The sequence below is a fragment of the Rhinolophus hipposideros genome (genome assembly GCF_964194185.1).
Source record: "Rhinolophus hipposideros genome assembly, chromosome: 8".
Lineage (NCBI taxonomy): Eukaryota > Metazoa > Chordata > Mammalia > Chiroptera > Rhinolophidae > Rhinolophus > Rhinolophus hipposideros.
Genome location: NC_138054.1, coordinates 68,402,966 through 68,422,017, shown reverse-complemented (window position 1 = coordinate 68,422,017; position 19,052 = coordinate 68,402,966). Strand labels below are relative to the sequence as shown.

Genomic DNA, 19,052 nt, shown 5'->3' with positions numbered 1-19,052 from the left:
ATACAGCTGTTACAATACCATTGCCTATATCTCCTGTGCGGTACTTTAATTATAGTTGACCTTCAGTATTATTCTACCTCACCTTTAGGTGTGTAGCGCAGTGGTCAGCCATCTGCACAGTCTGTGAAGTGATCCCCCCGATAAATCCAGTGCCAATCTGGCACCCTACACAGCCTTTGCAACATTAGTGATTATATTCTCCATACTGTATTTCACATCCCTGGGACTATTTTGTGACTGCCAGTTTGTACTTCCTAATCCTTTCACCTTCTCCCCATCCTCACCCCCCTCCCATCTAGCAACCATCAGTTTCTTTCTTCTGATTTCTGAGTCTATTTGTTTTGTTTGCTCGTTTATTCTGTTCTTTAGATTCCACATATAATGCACTTGGGTTTTAAGACTGACTTTCGTAAGCGCTACACCAGAGCCTTTCTCATTTTACTTTCTACCTTTACTCATTTCCTTTCTCTTTTTCAAGGGTAATAGCCTCAATTGCTGAACTGGACAAGGCCACCCAGAGTTTGGATATTGGTCAGAATCCATATCTGGAGAGATTTATAAAAGTGGAATTTCTGATCAATAAATACACTTTATTCAGCTCCAAGGAGAAGCAAAACTTACACTTGTGTTCTTGGTCACCTTTTCTCTTCAATTCCCAGGTAGATTCGGAAGTTCACTGTTAAAAGTGGCTTGGCTTCTTTGTTAGTGTGTGTTTTTTGTTGGGCTTATCTAGAGTTATTGCTGCCATAAGATGAATAGTTTTCCAGACACTTGGTCTCTGGTATATGTTTTTGTGATCAAAATACATACATTCCCAAGAACTGCTTATATTTTGGGACACTTCAAGGTTTATTGATTGAGTTTTGCTCTTTCTTGTATGTTCCCCTCTTACACACCTTAGCTCGCACAGTGCTCTTTAGACCCTCTTGTTCATTTATTTTTTCATTCATTCATCTCTCTATTTACCTGCTCCTCCAAATAATGATAATTGTAGCCAATGGTTTGCTTCTCCTCCAAATAACAGTAGCCAATAATTATTGAGCATAATAATTGAGCACACAATAATTATTGTGTGCCAGGCACTATCTAGGCGCTTTAAATGAATTAACTCATTTATTTCTCATTACAAGTATATGAGACAGAACTACTATTATCACCATTTTACAGATGAGGAAACTGAGGTTTTGTGAATTAAGTAACTTGGCCAAAGGTGCTAATGTGACATATATAGTAGAGTCTGGATTGGAACCCAGGCAGTCTGGCTTCCGATTGATCTTATAATTACCATATTCTATAATGCTCCTGGCAGCTAGGTTACTGAGCAAGAAATTGTGAGCTTTTTCTAACTTGATTGTATTCATTGACACTTGGCTATGTAGACAAGTTCTTTGAAGGCTTTCTGGGCCTTTGCATGTTTAGTGTTGTCTCAATTCCACATTGCTACACGTTAGAGACAGGGGTCACCACGTCTCCTAATTAGCTTCTATGAAGTCCACCTCCTCTGCCTGCCTGTAGTTCTATGGGTACTGGACTCCTGGGAGGAGACATGACAGGAGCTTAGGGCCAAGCTCTGATACCTGGGTCCTGCCATTCTCAGAAGCCCAATGTTTCCCATCCTGTCAGTCATATGCTAGTTTCTCTATCAAAGTTTTAATCTCAGCTATATTTGTTGTCATTTTCTAGTCTCTATTTACAAGCCTTATTTTTCTAGATTTCAGAAATGTTAATGGTGATGGGTCTTAAATTTTTAGTCTATATCTGTTGAAGTTATGCTTGCGGATGTGCTCTTTTGAGAGCAAGTGTAACTTCATGGCAGTTTTGATAAAACCTACCGTGTCCCTTCCCACAGGCTTGCTTTCATCTGTCAGAGACATAAAAATGATTCTGGGGTATTGCCTTGTTTTGAGATTTCTTGTGGGTAACAGTTGCGGGTGACCATCCTAAATTCCTGTGAGTAAATTCAAGAGAGGCAAGTCCAAAATCTTAACGAGGTTCAGAGTCTTGCTTCTACAAGGCTTCTTTGATGGTTTGGGGCCCTGCCCATTAGCTGTTAGCAAGGGATATCCTGGGGGGTGCTAAATATGACTTTAAACGGCCCATTCTTTGTATAATAAATGATGTCTAAAAAGAAACCAGTCACTCCCTCCTGCCAGCCACTAACCACTTCCTGTAAATGACAGTACACAGATCCGTCTTAGTTTTGCTACAGGAGGCAGTTCCCCTCCTCTTCTTCCTTCAAACAAACATGCATACCTATACGCAAAGACTGGAAACAAACATTTTACCTGTCATATGTAGAAAAACGGTGTACCCAAGGTATAGCTTGCCATCTTACGAAGATCTTATGAAGAGTAAACTTTGGACACCTTTTATTGTGTTCACTAATAGTAACTGTAGATTAAGAAGGAATCTTGATATTTCAGCACTTCAGATTTTTTTTTTCCTCTTTGAATTTTCTGGGAATTTGTGAGTGGCACAAGCATAATACTAGATGATTTTAAAAATTCAGACAGTTTAACAGTGGCTCCTGGTAACAGAATCAAGCAGAGAAATGGCTTTCACTTTGGGAAATGAAAATATGGTGAAGATATTTATAAGACTGCAAAAAGACAGTTGTGCAATGGTGACATAGACAGTACGAGCATTGCAATGTTTTGTGTTGAAGTTGAGATTCTTTCCTTAGAGCCGGGTGGAGCTGTGTACAGACTGAGGCTTCCAAAGAGGAAGTACTCCAAACATATAAATACCTTAAAATTGTTTAATTTCAAATTAGGATACTTATTTTGCCAGAACATTTTAGTTAGCAAAGGGAGGCAGTGGTAAAATATATCGATTGGAAATCAGACAGATAAAAATTCAGATTTCGGTTCATTCTCTTACTTCCTTTGTGACTTTGAATTTTGTAAGCCCCAAGTTCTTGATTTCTAAAATGGGGATTCTTAGTGGATATTATCAGGATTAAATGAAGTAACAGATGTGAAAGTGCTTTCCAGTAGCTGCTCAACAAATGTTAGTGTAGTACAGTATTAGTAGAGTGTATTATATAATAAATACCCTTTCACGCAAGGCTGTCTTCTGTGACCATCACAGCTCTCGAGCTTCTCCACAGAAAGGGATGTGTGCTTAGCATTGGTGCCCACTGTGTCTAACATAACGCTCCATGGTTTTCAGTTAAATGAATGAATGAAATGCTCTGTTTCACAGGCGAGTCCTGTTCCGGAGGGAGCGCTGGCTTAGTGTGCACTGGTTCGCACTGCCAGTTTCCCCTCCTAGTGCTTCTTCCCTTCAGCAAACACTGTATTGATTACATTCACACGTCAGGAAAAAGTCTTCTGACTCTACATCCTTCTTTCTGCTCCCTGTTACAGCAAAAGTCCGTGAAAAAGGTGTTTTTACTTGTCCCAATTCCTTTCCTCCCATTCTCTTTCATTTTTTATATCTTATTTTTAAAAATTACTTTTCATTGAGGTGTAACTGACGTTAGCATTACTTTTAGGTGTACAGCATGATTCGATTTTTGTATACATTGAGAAATGATCACCACAGTGAGTCTAGTTAACATGTCACTGTACGTAGCTGCCCACAGTGTTTTTTCTTGTGATGAGCATTTCTAAGATCTACTCTCAACAGCTTTCACACATGCAGTCCAGCGTTATTAACTGTAGTCACCAGGCTGTACATTACATCCCCATGAATCCCGTTATTCTGTCTTTAATCACTCTAGTCAGGCCTTTCTCTATTAAACTGCCTTGTTGTTTTTTGAATGTGACGCTCTTTCTCATTCAAGTATAGTTGACATACTATATTAGTTTTAGGTGAACAATATAGTGATTTGAAATTTTTTTTTTATTGGGGAGGGGGATCAGGACTTTATTGGGGAAGAGTATATATCCGGGACTTTTCCAAATCGTTGTTGTCCTTTCAGTCGTAGTTGTGGAAGGCGCAGCTCAGCTCCAGGTCCAGTTGCCGTTGTTAGTTGCAGGGTGTGTGTGTGTGTGTGAAGTCTCGTAACCATCTGTCACTGTACAATGTTATTGCAGTATTATTGACTACATTTCCTTTGCTGCACATTATACCCCCATGACTTATTTATGTTATAAATTATAAGTTTGCACCTGTTAATCCCCTTCACCTTTTTGTCCATTCCACCCACTGCCCAGCCCTCTAGCAACTATCAGTTTGTTTTCTGTATCCATGAGTCTGTTTTTTTTATTTTGTTTGTTCATTTGTTTAGTTTAGATTCCACATATAAGTGAAATGATACAGTATTTGTCTTTCTCTGACTTATTTCACTTAGCATAATACCCTTTTGGTCCATCCCTATTGTTACAAATGGCAAGATTTCATTCTTTTTCATGGCTGAATAATATTCCTGTGTGTGTGTGTGTGTGTGAGATCTTTATCCATTCACCTATCGATGGACACCTGCGTTGCTTCCTTATCGTGGCTATTATAAGTAAGACTGCAGTGAACGTCAGGGTGCGCCTATCTTTCTGAATAGTCTGCCCTTCTTAAAGTCACCACTTCTTAAAGTGACCTCCACATTGCTAAATTCAGTGGTCAATTCTCAATCTCATCATGACACATTAACAGCTTTGACCTGGTTAGTTACTGCTCCTTAAAACACTGGCTTCTGGGGCAGCATGGCATTTGGTTCTCCGAATCCACTGGCTTCTCTTTTCTGCCTCTGTGGGTGGTTCTTCCTCTTCCCTATCTAATGTTGAAGGGATTCCAAGCTTAGTCATTGAACTTGATCTTTTCTCTCTCTCTTAGTGATCTCACTCAGTCTCCTGGCTTTAAACTTCATCCTGGGTCTCTCCCTGAACTGTAGATTCATATGTTGAATTGCATATTCAAAGTTCTACTACAATGTCTACTAGGCATTTCAAACCTCATGTAGCCAAAAGGGAATTCCCACCCACTCACCCCCTAAAAAACCGAACAGCTACAACCACATGAACCCCAAAACTCTTTGCTTCTCTGGTAGTCTTTCCTATCTTAGGAAATAGCAGGTCTGTCCTTTCAGTTTCTCAGGCCAGAAACCTTGGCGCCGTTCTTGATTGTTCTTTCCCTCCTCAGCCTGTCAGCAAATCCTGATGACTCTTTATAATTGATCCAGATTATGGACACATCTCACCATTTCTATAACGACACCCTGGTAGCTATCATTTCTCAGCTACCAATTTTCACTTGGACTATTCAGTGGCGTTTTAACCAGTTTCCCTGCTCCTGCCTCTTAATAGTCTGTTCTAAATGAAGCAGCGAGAGTGATCCTTTTAAAACTTATGTCAAGTCATGTCTCTCGTTCTCACTCACACTGAACCCTCCAAAGTTTTCCCATTTCACTTACAATCAGAGCCAAAGTCTTTATAAATGGCCTGTCCAGCCGTAGGTGAGCTGACCTGCTCTCTGGCCTCATTGCCGGACACTCTCCCCTTCTCTCTTTTAGCTCCAGCAGTTTAGTTTCCTCCATGGTCCCTGAACACACCAAACCTGCTTCTGCCTCAGGGACTTTGCACTTGCTCTTTGTTTGGTACTTTCTCTAGATTAGGCATATGACTTGTTTGCTCAAACGTCAGTTTATTAGAGAAGGCTTCCCTGACCATCCCACACATAAAACGGTACACTTTCCCCTCTGGCATTCCCTTCTCCTCTTCATCTCCTTTAGTATTCACCATAGTATTAATGTGACAAACTATATGTTTACTTGTTTATTTTCTGTCTTTCCTTATTCTCTTGTTAGGATATAAACCTGTGAGAGCCAAGTCGTTGCCCTGTTCACTATGTCTCCAGTACCTAGAACAGGGCCCAGCATGTAGCACATAGTAAATAGTTCATGAATGAAATGTAGATTAGAACAAAATTGTAGGTGATCTCAATACCAGATTAAAATGTTCATATTGTATTAGTTCTTCCATCAAGGGCCCTTTATTATCTACCTGCTTAGTAGATTGTTCAAATCTAAAACCCTTCCCTTTTATTTTTTTAAAAAAGGTAACTTCACAGATATTAAAGCAATGTGCATTTTTAAAGCTTATCTGTGAGAATACAGTATGTTTATATACCATGGTGTAAAAGGCACCATAGAAATAAGTGAAGAGCTTGTTTGGTAGAGAGATGAGGCTATAACTCTTCCTTGAGTGAAGGGCGCTGGGCGTCACAGAAGCATCACACAGCGTTACATGTACTCTTGGCTGTTGGGTCTCTTCTGTTACATTGTGTGTCCACACTTCATTTTTTAAAGTATCTCTTCAGAGAAAAGTGGACGAGGAGACGGGCACTGGTACTGTAAGACCTTTGCATATTCCACTTAGGTTGTGTAGACTTATTGGGTTCTTTCCAGCTTTAAATGTGCTTGTTAGGTTTATTGAAGTGTGATTTATATATAGTAAAACTCACCCTTTTGAGGGTACAATTCAGTAAGTTTTGACAGATGTGTGCAGTTGTGGAACCAACATCACAGTTGGTGTATGGAACATTTCTATCATCCTCTGAAGTGCCCTATATCCCCTCAGTTCCGTGCCCTCACCCCCAGCCCCTGGCAACCACGCACCTGATTTCTGCCCTTACCGTTTTGCTTTTCCAGAATGTCACATCAGTGGAATCATACAGCATGTAGCCTTTCGTGTTTGGCTTCTTTGATGTAACATCGTATTTTTGAGATTCATCCAGGCTGGTGTATGTGTCTGCAGTGTGCTCCTTTTTATTGCTGAGTTGTATTCCATCGTGTGGACGCACCACAATTTTATTAGTTCACCAGGTGATGACCATTTAAGTTGTTTCCAGTTTTTAGTTGTTTTGAGGAAAGCTGCTATACACATTCACACACAGGTCTTTGTGTGGTCACATGTTTTCAGTTTTCTTGGGTAATTAAACACCCAGGAGTGATACTGCTTGGTCATCTGCTATGTGTAAGCTTAACTTTATAAGAAACTGCCAAACTAGAGTGGTTGTGCCATTTTACACCCCACTGGCAGTGTCTAAGAGTTCCAGTTGCTTCGTATCCTTGCCAAGACTAAATATTATCGAAGTGTGTAATTTAGTCATTTTAGTAGGAATGTAGTGTGCAGGGTTTTCAGCTGCTGCTGCAATGTGCATATCAAATTTTTCGTGGGTAAGCAGGCCTCAGTTTTGTGGAATGCATTGTTTTCTGCTGTTGTCGAGTGTCCTGATATTCCCTAGTGCAGCTTAGTAGAGATTAGGTGGGTTTTTGTTCTCCTTGCTCATTCGTCTTCATCACGCCCTGATGTCAGCTCTGTTTCCTTGAGCTTGCTCTATGGTGACCCTCTGTGCAGTGCTGTTCAGGTCCCTTGCCTCCCTCTCCTGGGCCGTGGCTTTGGAAGGGGTGCCCTCCAGCTGCGCCAGGGTAATTGCGGACACTTACGCATTCCTGTATACTTTGCCTCCTCCCTGAAAGCGGTTCCCTAGTGCTTCTGTGACTTTTTTCTTTTGGCTTCATCCTGAAGTCTGGCATTCCATCCAGGCTGGGAATGGAAAGTTGTGTGTGACGTCCTCTGACACCTCCCTTCTTGTAGAAGGGTCTGAGGTTTGTTTGTTTAAGCCAGACGGAGGACGCCAGAGATAGAGTTTGAGTCAGCTCCACACTAGTTAGGCTCTCATTTTCACTCTCCTGGTTCCTCCTTCCCTTTCCCCTCCCCCTCTGACCAGTTGTTTCCTGGGCTTTGTCTGAGATACACTGTACAGTTTTAGTCCCCGCGAACCACTGCCTGCTGAAAACAGTTAGAGGCGAGATGGAGGAGAAGCCGCCAGGAAGTTTCTGACAACACTGCGCTGCGGCCGCTGTGCTGATAGCGCCGGACGCAGTAACCTCAGGAGAAAGGCATTCGGGAGGCCTGCTGTGGGCTCCGGCCAGCTCAGCCGAGAAGCACCGGCCTGGAAATGCCTCTCTTAGATTCATCTTATTTGCCATCAACCATCTTTATTTTGACTCACGTTCTTGGACTTGCTGGTGTTCTGTACTGGAAGAGGTGTGCCAGAGGCAGAGCAGGTAACGGTACTGAGTTGTTCTTCAAATCCACTGTGGGGCTTTTGAGGGTGGGGTAAATGGCAGAGGTCTTCTCAGTTCTTTCCTTAAAGGGCCCGCACATCCTCTCAACTGGGGGGCTGGCAGACCTGAGTCTGTGTGTGTACCTTCCGAGCAAACTGGTCTGCCCAGGGACCGGTTGGACCCGGACTCTTTCCTGCTCTTGGAGGCTGTCTGGCTGGGGGTGCTGGTTTGATGAGGTGACGTCTGGGCTGGAAGCTGAGGGGAGTGGCAACTCTGATGGCTTGTGTCCTTCCTCAGAGAGTCGAGCCCTTCCCTTCCTTACTTTCTCAATCTCCAAGTGATTTCTGGGTCTTTGTTTTTAACCAAAGACATACAATGACTCTGTCACTCTCTTCCAGGTGTGGATGTGGGATACCTTGTGGACTAGAGAATTTTTTTGAATTTGGTGTATTTTGGAGAAAAGGCAGAAGAGGAAAGATCAGTGAGGAGACAGGGTTGAGTGGTGTCCTTGCTGGGGTGCATCTTGGAACACTGGGGTGCCTCTGTTCTCTTTGGTATGGTTGACACTGTTCTTTCCCCTCAGGCAGCTCTACAGTTTATTCTACGAGTATCCAAGTCATTCTCTTCAATGTGTTACTGTTAGTTAACTGTTCTTTTTCCCAAAGAATTGGGCCCTGCTATTCAAAAAACAATTTTTTTTAATGGTAACAGACCCCGCTTTCATCCCACATTGCTGTTCTTGACACTATATTCCTTTAACTTCTACATGCCCAGTGCTGGGCTCAGCCCCATCTTTAGCGGATTCTGAACCTCCCTCGTTGAGGATTCATAGTCTGACTTTCCCTGGAGCACGTCGTTGGATCTCAGTGTCTTCAGTACTGCTGCTGTGATCCGCTCACGACCTTTAAGCCAAGTATCGCCATACATGTTACTTGGTAGCTTACAAGCTAAGATGGAGATTTGATGCCATTACTTAGCTTTCTATTAAAAGTTCATGAATGCTTGACAGAATTAGAATTAGATTCAGTCATCCCCCAGTGGCCTTTCCAGTAAGTCCCAGAAAAGCTTTTGACTAAATATCCAGATCCCAGCATGTGTCTCTATCAGCAAAACCAGAAGGAAATTCAGAAATATGTTTGCTTGTGTGGTGGTGTTCTAAAAGGTGCCCCAAAAGTGGCTTTCCAGAAATGTGAGCCTGTATTTGAGCTTGGAAAGAAAGGAGTAGGCAGGTATGAGTTACTCGGCCCCATATACTGTGTTTCCGGGAAAATAAGACCGAGCCGGACAATCAACTCTAATGTGTCTTTTGGGAGCAAAAATTAATGTAAGACCCGGTCTTATTTGGAGGGAAACACAGTAGTTCATATGTAATGAGAAATATCATTCGGGTGGAAGCTGCTGCTTTCCTTTCCCTATACATTATGGTAATGACATTTCCAAACCACTAATCACTAGTATTGATTAATATTTTAGAAGTTTAGGGTGGAATTTTCTATGAAACTTAGGAGTCGTAATCCTATCTTTAAGTGCTTTCTTTTTTTATGTTTTAGAAATAGTAATTTCATAAACAGTCATAAAATACATTGCAATAAAAAGAAAAATACTTTGTAAAAGCTTTTTATTTCTATGAAAAAAACTCTGATTCTAGTACCAAATAGTTATATTGGGAATGTGTTATGTTCAGTTCATCTGTAAATTTCGAGCAGTGGTATTTCAGTTGGAGACTGTGATGCCAAAGCTTCCACAGAAGTACTTAAGCGATTCTGCATCCATTTTATTATTTCAATTTTAAGATGTTTATTTAAAAATGTATTTAAAAACAACACATACACTCTAATGTACTGCCTTCTGGTTAGACATCACCAGAATCAAGTTTCTCCATCATTTCCTTTTATATATGTCTACTGCTTATAAATATGTAGTTGATTGAAAGGGTGAAGATGGTCTCTTCTGATCTGGGCTCTTGATTTAACTGGAAGCATGTATACTATTGCCGAACATAGATCCTGTGCCACGAAATTCTAGGGAAGGCTCCGTTCTGGGGGCTCACGTGCTCCTTCTGTAACGGTGAGTGGGCAGCTATCACCACGTGATGCCCCGGGAATATTGGCTGAGTGTGTGCTAAAAGTTTTTGTGCGTGTCGTCCACTTTTCTAGTCATATTTACATATTACAAAGAGCACATGGCTTTTAGATACTGAAGGTATTTAACTCAAACATATTTCTGCTATTCTTTCATATTCTTGTATCAATTTATTTGAATAATAACCTGAGATTACCACGCAAACTGTAAAACTATTTGTTTCTATTTGTATTATTATTAACGAGTCCAATCTCTCACTAGTTCTACCTTTGTCAGAAGTCATTCTTCCTTTGCTTGAAGGGAACCCACCCCTATGAGAACATACAAGCTATGGACTATTCATTTTGTTGGTAACTGGGAAGTTCTTTTTTAAATTGAAACTTGCCTCTTTGTAACTCGTGTCCATTGGTGCAAATTTGGCCTAGCAAAGATCAACTGCACTCTCTCCTAGGTGTCAGGCATGCTTATATTTGAAGGCTATCTTCTCCTGCCTAGAGATTTCCCTTTTCATTACTATGTATGATTTCTCACTCCTTATTTTTCTAGTATTCCCTTTGGACAATTAAATTGATTGTTTTTGCTTTGAAAATGTGGCACTGTGTGTGTGTGTGTATGTGTGCACACACATGCAAAAAGGTGAAGGGTGTGCAGCAGAAACGTAGGGAATGGATCACTGGTTACTATTCCGTAGCTATCCTTAGCTATTTTTTTCTAGGTGTTATGTGGGTCCATTTGGTGAGATCTGGTTATGTGATGTAAGTACAGGGCTTTCACAACCACGTTCCCACGTCACTGTCTCTTCAGCAGATGTAAGCAAGATACAGAAAGGCAGAGACAGTTTGTATTAAAGTCATATAGTACTTACAAGATAGAGCTTAGCCGTCAATTAGTATTTAGAATTTTAAATAGTTTTCAGTACATCCTGTCCACACTTGCATTCACATATATTATCTTATTATTCCCAAAAATTCCTATTGTTTTAGTTGGCATCTTCATTTTTTCTCTCTGGGATTGTTAAAATAATCTCTTTCCCTCATTCTTTCTCACCCCATCCCCATCCCCACCTCTAATCTGTCTTCTAACTGTAGCCAGAGTGATCTTTCTAAAATACAGAACTGTCTGTGTCATTCTCCTGCTTAAAATCCACCAGTGCTTCCCCTCTGCTTTTAGAAGAAAGTTCAAACTCTGCAGCATGACATAAAAGGATTTTCATGATCTGCCCCCTGCCTATGTCATTAGTTTCATTTCCTGTCTTGGCCATACAAACACCTAGTATTCCAGGATTGTTTAAAAACTTGTACCTCTGTACCTGAAATGCCTATACCCTCTTTTTATCTGGACTAGTGATACTTGTCCTTCAAGGTAAGTAGTTAGCACCTCTGGAAAGCCTTTCTTGACTGAAATAAGATTTCCTCCTGTGTGCTCCAGTAGCACTCTGTTAGCACTTACTGAAACCTGTATTGTTGCTTTGCTTAGCTTGTCTCTCTCTCCGGGCTGGAGTCTATTAGATGGTAAGATCTTTAAGAACAGGGATTCTTTCTCATCTCCGTTTCTCAAGTGTCTGAGACAAAATAGGTGTCTGAACTAATGAAAAAGAAATTAAATAGCGTTAGATATAAACTGTAACAATTTATGTCCTATTCATTTGTGTATTGATGGGCATGGCTTAGCTTGATGCATAGCCTACGGTGGGTGTTCATTACAGATAGGTTAATTGAATGATACAGAGTTGCCCTGTGTTTTAGTTTATTACTATCTCACATTGTGGTAATATAAACAGGAAAAGAGCTTTATAGTTACTTGAGAAGAACATTTGCATTTTTGTGTATTTGCAAAAGGACAAAATTTTCCCTCTCTAGGGTTGTTTTCTTTATCTGTAAAATGGAAGGGTTGGGCAACCCAGTCTCTTAAGATTTTTTTCCATTTCCAACATCCTACTAGGAAGACGAGCTATAATCCCTGGATGTAGACTATCACCGTTTTGTTTTGTTTTGTTTTGTTTTGTTTTGTTTTGTTTTAAAGCAGCTCCATCATCCTATTGAGTCATATTAAATTTAAGATTAGTTATAACATGGCCAAATCCTGTATATGAACTGTTGCTGTCTCTCCTCCAAAGACTGCTTTGTTTCTCTTGAACTAAAGCATAAGATTTATAGGCATCCTAGTTCAATGTTTTCCTGTGAGATTTGGTGCAGCTTTTTGAGATTGCTTTGAACTTTGATTTCTCCATTGATGACATTAGCTGTGTATATTCCATTTGTGTTATCTAAAAATTTGTCAAGCATATAATAGACAATAAATATTTCAATAAGTAGTCATATATCAAATATATCTTTGCTCAAATAACTAAAGCATTAGGTGTTTTAATTAAGGTGGAATCTTCAATCTTCATCTTTTTCTTTCCTTAGCTATTTTTGTTTCTAGATTTGTGCAGTGCGGTAGAAAGACCATTGAACTTGGAGTCAGATCTGTGTTCTAAGTCTTGACTCTTCCACTTACTACTATGTGATGTTAGGTCACTTAATTCCTCTGGATTTCAAATTTCCAATCTGTATGAGAAGAAAAGACTAAATAAGGTTTCTAATTATCTGTGATTATGGCACTGTGATCATCTGGCCCATACTTGCATATAGTACGGAATTGTGGGTGAGAGTGGGTTGAGAGTCTGAGGTCAGACTGCCTGTGCATTCATCCTAGCTCTCGTTCCTGCTGGCTAGTGACACTAATCTGTCTGGGCCTCTGTTTTCTCATCTGTAACATGGGGTTAATAATACTGTGTAGTTCTTTTGAGTGAGTTCTTAGAACACATTCTGCACATGGTAAGGACTATATAATTGTTTGCTATCATCATTTTTTTCACAAAAGATACCATTGAAGACATAGTGTTTTCTTGTGGGATGCTGGGACAAGCTATTGGCTTTACAATTGGGAATTAAGAAATGTGATAGAAGCCAATGAGGGGATATATAAAAAGTTAGTGATACATTATGATGTTACAGACCATGAATCGTGGTCTTATATATGAGAAGAGAGGAAAGACTGCGTCAGCTTTAGTATCCTTAATAGTGGGTGATCTGGGCATTTAAGGAAATAAATATATAACTTTAATTTTCTGTGCTATTGTAAGAAAGCCAGGAGCTATACATTCTCAGATAACTTCTGGTCATGTATGCAAATATTGGCCTGAATCTCTTCCCTCTACTCAACATTTTAAAGATCTGTAGGGAGCAGCCAGACCCACCTTTTCCCGCCTCTAACATCCCCGGACGTGTGATGAACTATGAAATGACTAGTGGTTGGGCAAAACCGAAGGGGAATGGCCTGGACAATTCTGTACAGGTCGGTCTCCTCTGGATAATCAGGAGCTGATGGTCTTAAAGTCCTGTCTCTGCTTTCGGCCGTAGCTTGCCTTCTGAGCTCAGGACCTCCGGGACGCTGAAGGGAGGGCCTGTCTCCTGGTAGCTAGTCTGCCCTGGTCCCCAACGCTCTCCCCTCCTTTCCTCAGTCTGCGGTGGCTTCAGGGAACATAGGTTCTGCTGGCTGTCAGGGGAGCGAGGAGAAGGCGAACTTTGGTTCGTCTTCCTCAAACCTTACCCAGTACTGACAATTTTGATTTTTGGAGACTGTGAAATTATTCAATATTTCTGAAAGTTGCCCCACATTTTTGTTTGGGACATGCCCTAAATCTCCAGTTGGCCTTAGTCAAGGGTTTTTATTTCTTAACCTTCCCAAGAATATTCACCTCCTTACATATACAGCTGCCCCGCCCCAGTTTAGTTGTTCTGGTTTCGGTCCCGCTCAGAAACAGGGTATAACAGGAGGCATAGCTTTGGAGCTGGATAGAGCCTATGTAATCTTGGTCGAGTTATTGAACCGTTTTAAGTCTTAATATTTTCGTCTCTAAAATGGAAATGGTAATACCTTTCTTAGAGAATTGTTGGGATTAAATGAAATGATAAAGTTTTTAGCACATTTCCTGTGAACTAACAGTTACAGTAGATGATCAGTTAATTTTCACTTAGGTTATTGAGTGCCGTCTAAGTGTGTTAGAGACGGGGATATAAAGACAAAAGACAGTCCCTGCATCTGGGGAATTTAAATCTGATAAAGAAAAAGCGTATCAAATATGAATCAGCAAATGTTTATTCCTTTCTATTCTCTCTTCCCTGTTTCTTATGCACTTCTTTTCCTAGGACAAGGTAAAATTCTAGGAGGACCCTTCCCTCTCTAGGGCTAACTAAGAAGAGTCTATTAAGAGGAGCAAACTGAATAGAATTGTCACAGGTTATCGGAGTGACTGGTAGCTTAGTCAAGGAGGGATAAAGTCAGTTGCGAGTCCCGTTATTAGTGAGTAGTGACAGGCTTATGAGCAGTCTGTAGGGGGGAGGAATGCCCAGTAGGGAGCGAAGGAAGCTGTCAGGAGACTGAGGCAGGCGGGTCCCAGGGCTCCTGTACACCGAATGGCCTGCCAGGCAGGTTCCTGTTGACCTTTTTTCACTTGCAGTCCTTCGGCTAATCTCTGGAAACTTGCTGTCCTGGGTGCTGCTGCTCCTCCCTGCCTTCAGGAACAGGATTGGACGTAGCATTAGCCTGAAGAAGTCATTCTATTTAGGGAGCTGGAGCAGAGGGCCAGCGATTAGGCCTTATCTGCAGTGGGGCCTTTCTGAGTGGTGTGGGGGGGCCAGGAGCAGGGTGTCTCTCCCGACTCCGACAGAGGCTCGGCTCTTCTATCCCGTGGTTGGGTCAGAATTGTGAAGGAGCAATGGATGGGCTAGGCCATCTGAATGAAAAAGCCCTTCATTGTATTTCTTCAGCATTCCAGTGTCTGGTACAATTAGCCCAGACTCAGAAAACAAGTTGGACAAACAAGCAGCCCTCTGACGGGTGAAGGCATCTCTGGCAGAGCTGAGTTAAGTGCCCCGACTGCGCAGGCAGAGCCCACGGGTCTGGGAAGAGGAAGGGGCTTTGGGATCCATTCCTGGCTGGAGGAGGGGACAGAATGGAACAGCCAGCAAATGGTGTTTTTGAAGTGGATGAAATCTGCTGTGCTCATCTACCTGAGAAGCTGCCTGGGGCTGGGGCTGCTCTGTAAAGTAGGTGGACTCATTGGGGAGGGACTGTGACTCTTCCCGTTGGGAAGCTGTAAATGTGGGGAAATGAAGCTCTCTTTGGCATCTAGGGACAGTGTATGGGCCCGCTCCACTCTAGCCTCTCCCATGGCGGGGTCTTCCCAGTTGGTTAATACTTTGTATGTCCTTCTGCCTGAGAAGAGGCAAGCCCGAGGAGCGGGTTGTTGGCCAATGGATGCCCTGTTCCTGACTTGGCAGGAAGCCGGTTTACCTCCCCAACCCTCCTGCAGCTGTGGAAGATTCACCAGGTCACAACTTCTGCTCTGCAAACAGAGGGTAATGCGAAGACCAGCTTGTACCTTCCTCACTAACTCGGCTGGACTTTTACATGTGAAGCTCCCGCCTCTGCATGCTGCTTTGGTCTGAAAACACTGAGCTGGTGCTGCTTTTGAATAGGATGCTACTGGCCGGAAGACCTGGACCCAGTTTTTGGAGGTGCCCTAGGGAGGAGCTTCCTCTCTGACCTCAAGAGGGGAAGAAGGTCAGTAGGAAGTGATGGGTGGAGCCACTTCTCGGTGCTTCTGTGTCTTTCTTTTTTCATTGCACAGCCCTTTGGCTCTCGGTATCTGTTCACCTCAAAGCCTTTTTGAGGAGCTACAGAGGGTGCACAGGCCGCTAGCTGGAGGTGCTTTGGGACGCCCTCCTTTTAGGTGGAGTCAGCAGACACAGGGGTGCCATGTGGCCCGGTTACCAAGATGAGCACGAGTTCAACGCCCACCTGGTTTGCCGCATGTGCTGTATGGGTTAGTATGTGAAATTTTTTCCTTGCCTGAGACTCTCAAATGGCCCTTGCTGTCATTGAGTCATAGGATTGCATGGGCTTTGAAACCTTGCAGGCGTTACAACCTCTGGGCTTGTTAAAATGTGCGGTGCAATAGACTGGGCTGCCCTACTTCCTGGGGAACTTCTTAAGCTGGTAGTGACTGGCAGTTAAGAGCCTAAGCTTTGGATGTGGGACTTTTTTTATAGAGACTGAGTTCATGCTCACGCTTGTGTCTGTGAAACCACTCTTAAGTTTAAGCTGCATAGTTCTGAAAGTCCAGGGTGTATTTTTAGCAGAAGTTGGTTGTTTACGGAGTCCACCTCTGAGCAGATTGGAGGGAGGTGGGGGAAGGCGCAGGGAGGAGTCATGGCCTAGATTTCCTCTTTGGACCTGATTGCTAATTCACTTATATTCACTGTCTTCGGCCAGCTCTGAGGAGAGAAGAAGGCTGATGATGGTCTGGGATGGGACTAAAGAAGAGTTGGAGGCTAGAAGAAGAGTCATTGACTTTGACTTAGATCTCTCTTCGTAAAGGAAAAGAGTTAGTTTAAAGAATAATGTGCTGTGACGTTGAGTAAGTGGGCTAGCCCTTTTGGCCATAGGTTTCTTTAGCTTCCAATTGTAGGGTGTACAGACTGGTGCTGGAATGAGACATCAATTCATTGATTCTGGGTAAACTAAAACGATAAGGAAAATGCAGACTGCCTTTCATAAAACTTATTGAAAGAACTGCCCTTTATTCTGGAATTGCCCTTTCTACTTTTTTGATGTTAAAATGTCCTTTATTTTATGAAAGAATTGTTATTAAATGGTAGTTTGTTTTTAGATGTCCTTATTTAGCAAAATAAAAAGTTGACAACTTTATGTTAGAGTTTCTAATTTATTTTGGAAAATTGACTGGTTTGTGAAATCTGAGTTTGGTAATCTACTAATATCTTTTGATTTTTCTACTCTGAGTCTCCAAAGCAAAACAAAATTGTGACCCCCAAATAGGCAGATTTTCACTAAAATTGAAATTGCTGGGATCTCAGAAGAAATGTGAGAGGGGAGAAGCAAAGCTAGGGTACTGATCTGTCTCCGACTATTAGGCCAGTACTGCCAAATATTGAAGTGCTTCTTGAGAAAGAAAGCTGGTACTATAATAATGTTTGGGGCACAAGACGGGGCAGCTTTAGTCAGTTACTGCCATGTAGTCTAGCCTTTTTTCTTTCCAGTAGCATTGAAATTTCCTCCCTGAGATCTAGAGGAAAGAATCTTCTGCATCTGAAAGTGCTTGGAGATAAAAGGGCCCCTTTTCTGTAATCAGAGAAGTAAGTGTAAGGAAGTCTAGAATCTTCATTGAAAGTGTTAGGGCAAAAACATACCCTCAGCTTGCCCTGCCTTGTTTAATCCCCTGGAGGCAGTGGTACCTAATAGTTAAGAAAATAGACTTGGGCATCAGTTGTCTGCATGGGGCTCCGTTCTACCTCTTAACAGCTATATGAAATAGAAAAATTGCTTAACCTTTCTATGCTTTGGTTTCCTCATTTGTGGAAAGGAGATTAAAATAGACCCTAACTCGTAGAGTCGTTATGGGGAGTACGCGTATATAATATTAAAGCGCTTAGCCTGGTGCAAGCTCCCCAGGTGATTTTGGTATGTCTCTTTCAGACTGGTACCGTGTTTCCCCCAAAATAAGACCTAGCCGGACAATCAGCTCTAATGCGTCTTTTCAGAGCAAAAATTAATATAAGACCCGGTCTTATTTTACTGTAATATGAGACCAAGTCATATAATATAAAATAATATAAGACTGGGTCTCACATTAATTTTTGCTGCAAAAGATGCATTAGAGCTGATTGTCTGGCTAGGGCTTATTTTCGGGGAAACACTGTATTGGGAACCATTGACCTAGTCCAAGCTGCTCATTTTATAGTTGAATCTCAGGCTCAAAGAGGGGAGGTAAGTGTCCTATAAGGTAAGAACCATAGACCAGAGGCTAAGAAATCCAAGTTGTAGCCTTGTGTGACCTTATCTAAGTTCTTAAATCTCTCTTGACTTTGATTTCTTCATCTTTAACATGATTTTTTTTTTGAGGATTCTGTATCTCTTAGTGTCCATGAAGCATTTCGTTTTCCTGAATGTGGTACTCCATTAAATACTGTAGAAACTATTGAGCTTTCCTCTATCTTCCCTTATGTGCGTCTCCCTCCATCTCTGTGGCTCTTCTTTTGCCACCATGCTTACTCCTAGCTTATTTCTTTATCTGACTTCTGTTTTGTATTCTCAATGGTGCAAAGAATTATTATTAATAAAGTTTAGGTTTTCTTAAGAAATAACATAAAATTTTAGTTTTGCATTGATGTTTCTAGGATTATCACTTCCCCAAGTTCCCAAGTCTCAGTCCTCATTGAGACATTTTAAGTCTGCACCAACCCTTGGTGACAGATGCCTTTCGTGAATCCCTATTCTAGGTACAGCTTGCACACCATTCCTCTTGCCTTCATTATATAAGACGAGTATATTGTGGTGCCGTCTAATACCTTCATGGCGGCAGTAGAATGTGGTGGTTCAAAGTTCACGACAGACTAAAATTTGAATTTTGCTACTGCCTGTGTGACTTCAGGTAAATTATTAAGAAACCTTTCTGAACATCAATTTGAACTATAAAATGAGGATAAATAATGCATACTTGATAGAATTGTGAGAATTAAATCAAATCTTAAATGAGACAGGTCTTGCACAGTGCCTGACACAGAGTAAATGCATTAAGTATCTGGGTTACTCTTTCCTCCCAAAGTTGACTTATATACTTATGAGGATAGGAATCATTTATAGCACTGGTGCCATTATACATTATTGGTGGCACATTTTAATTGCTTAATCTCCAATTCAGCCCCCCACCCCTTTTTTTGAGTTTACATTAAGTAAAGTGTCCCGGGTCCAGATGTGGGAAGAACTTAGGAAAGCTGTAATTGTAGAAGCAACATCTGAGTAGAAATCCCTGCTCCCTGCTGAAAAGCCGTCTTTTAATTTGAGAATACTTCTTAGTCTGACTTTGAAAATACCCTCTTAAAATGCCCTTATAGAT

General features: G+C 41.6%; 1 protein-coding gene across 18 annotated transcripts in view; it reads left to right on the top strand.

Annotated features, from left to right (window-relative positions):
* MACF1 (microtubule actin crosslinking factor 1) overlaps positions 1 to 19,052 on the top strand; it is a 312,440-nt gene that overhangs the window by 91,337 nt on the left and 202,051 nt on the right. The window contains exon 1 of one of the 18 annotated variants that reach the window (XM_081054957.1): positions 7,564 to 8,008. The exons of the other annotated variants lie outside the window; for them this stretch is intronic. Within the exon in view, the coding sequence (XP_080911083.1) occupies positions 7,900 to 8,008 (109 nt within the window). The 5' untranslated portion in view covers positions 7,564 to 7,899. Of the gene's footprint in view, positions 1 to 7,563; positions 8,009 to 19,052 lie in introns of those variants that run through there. 18 annotated transcript variants of the gene reach the window in all.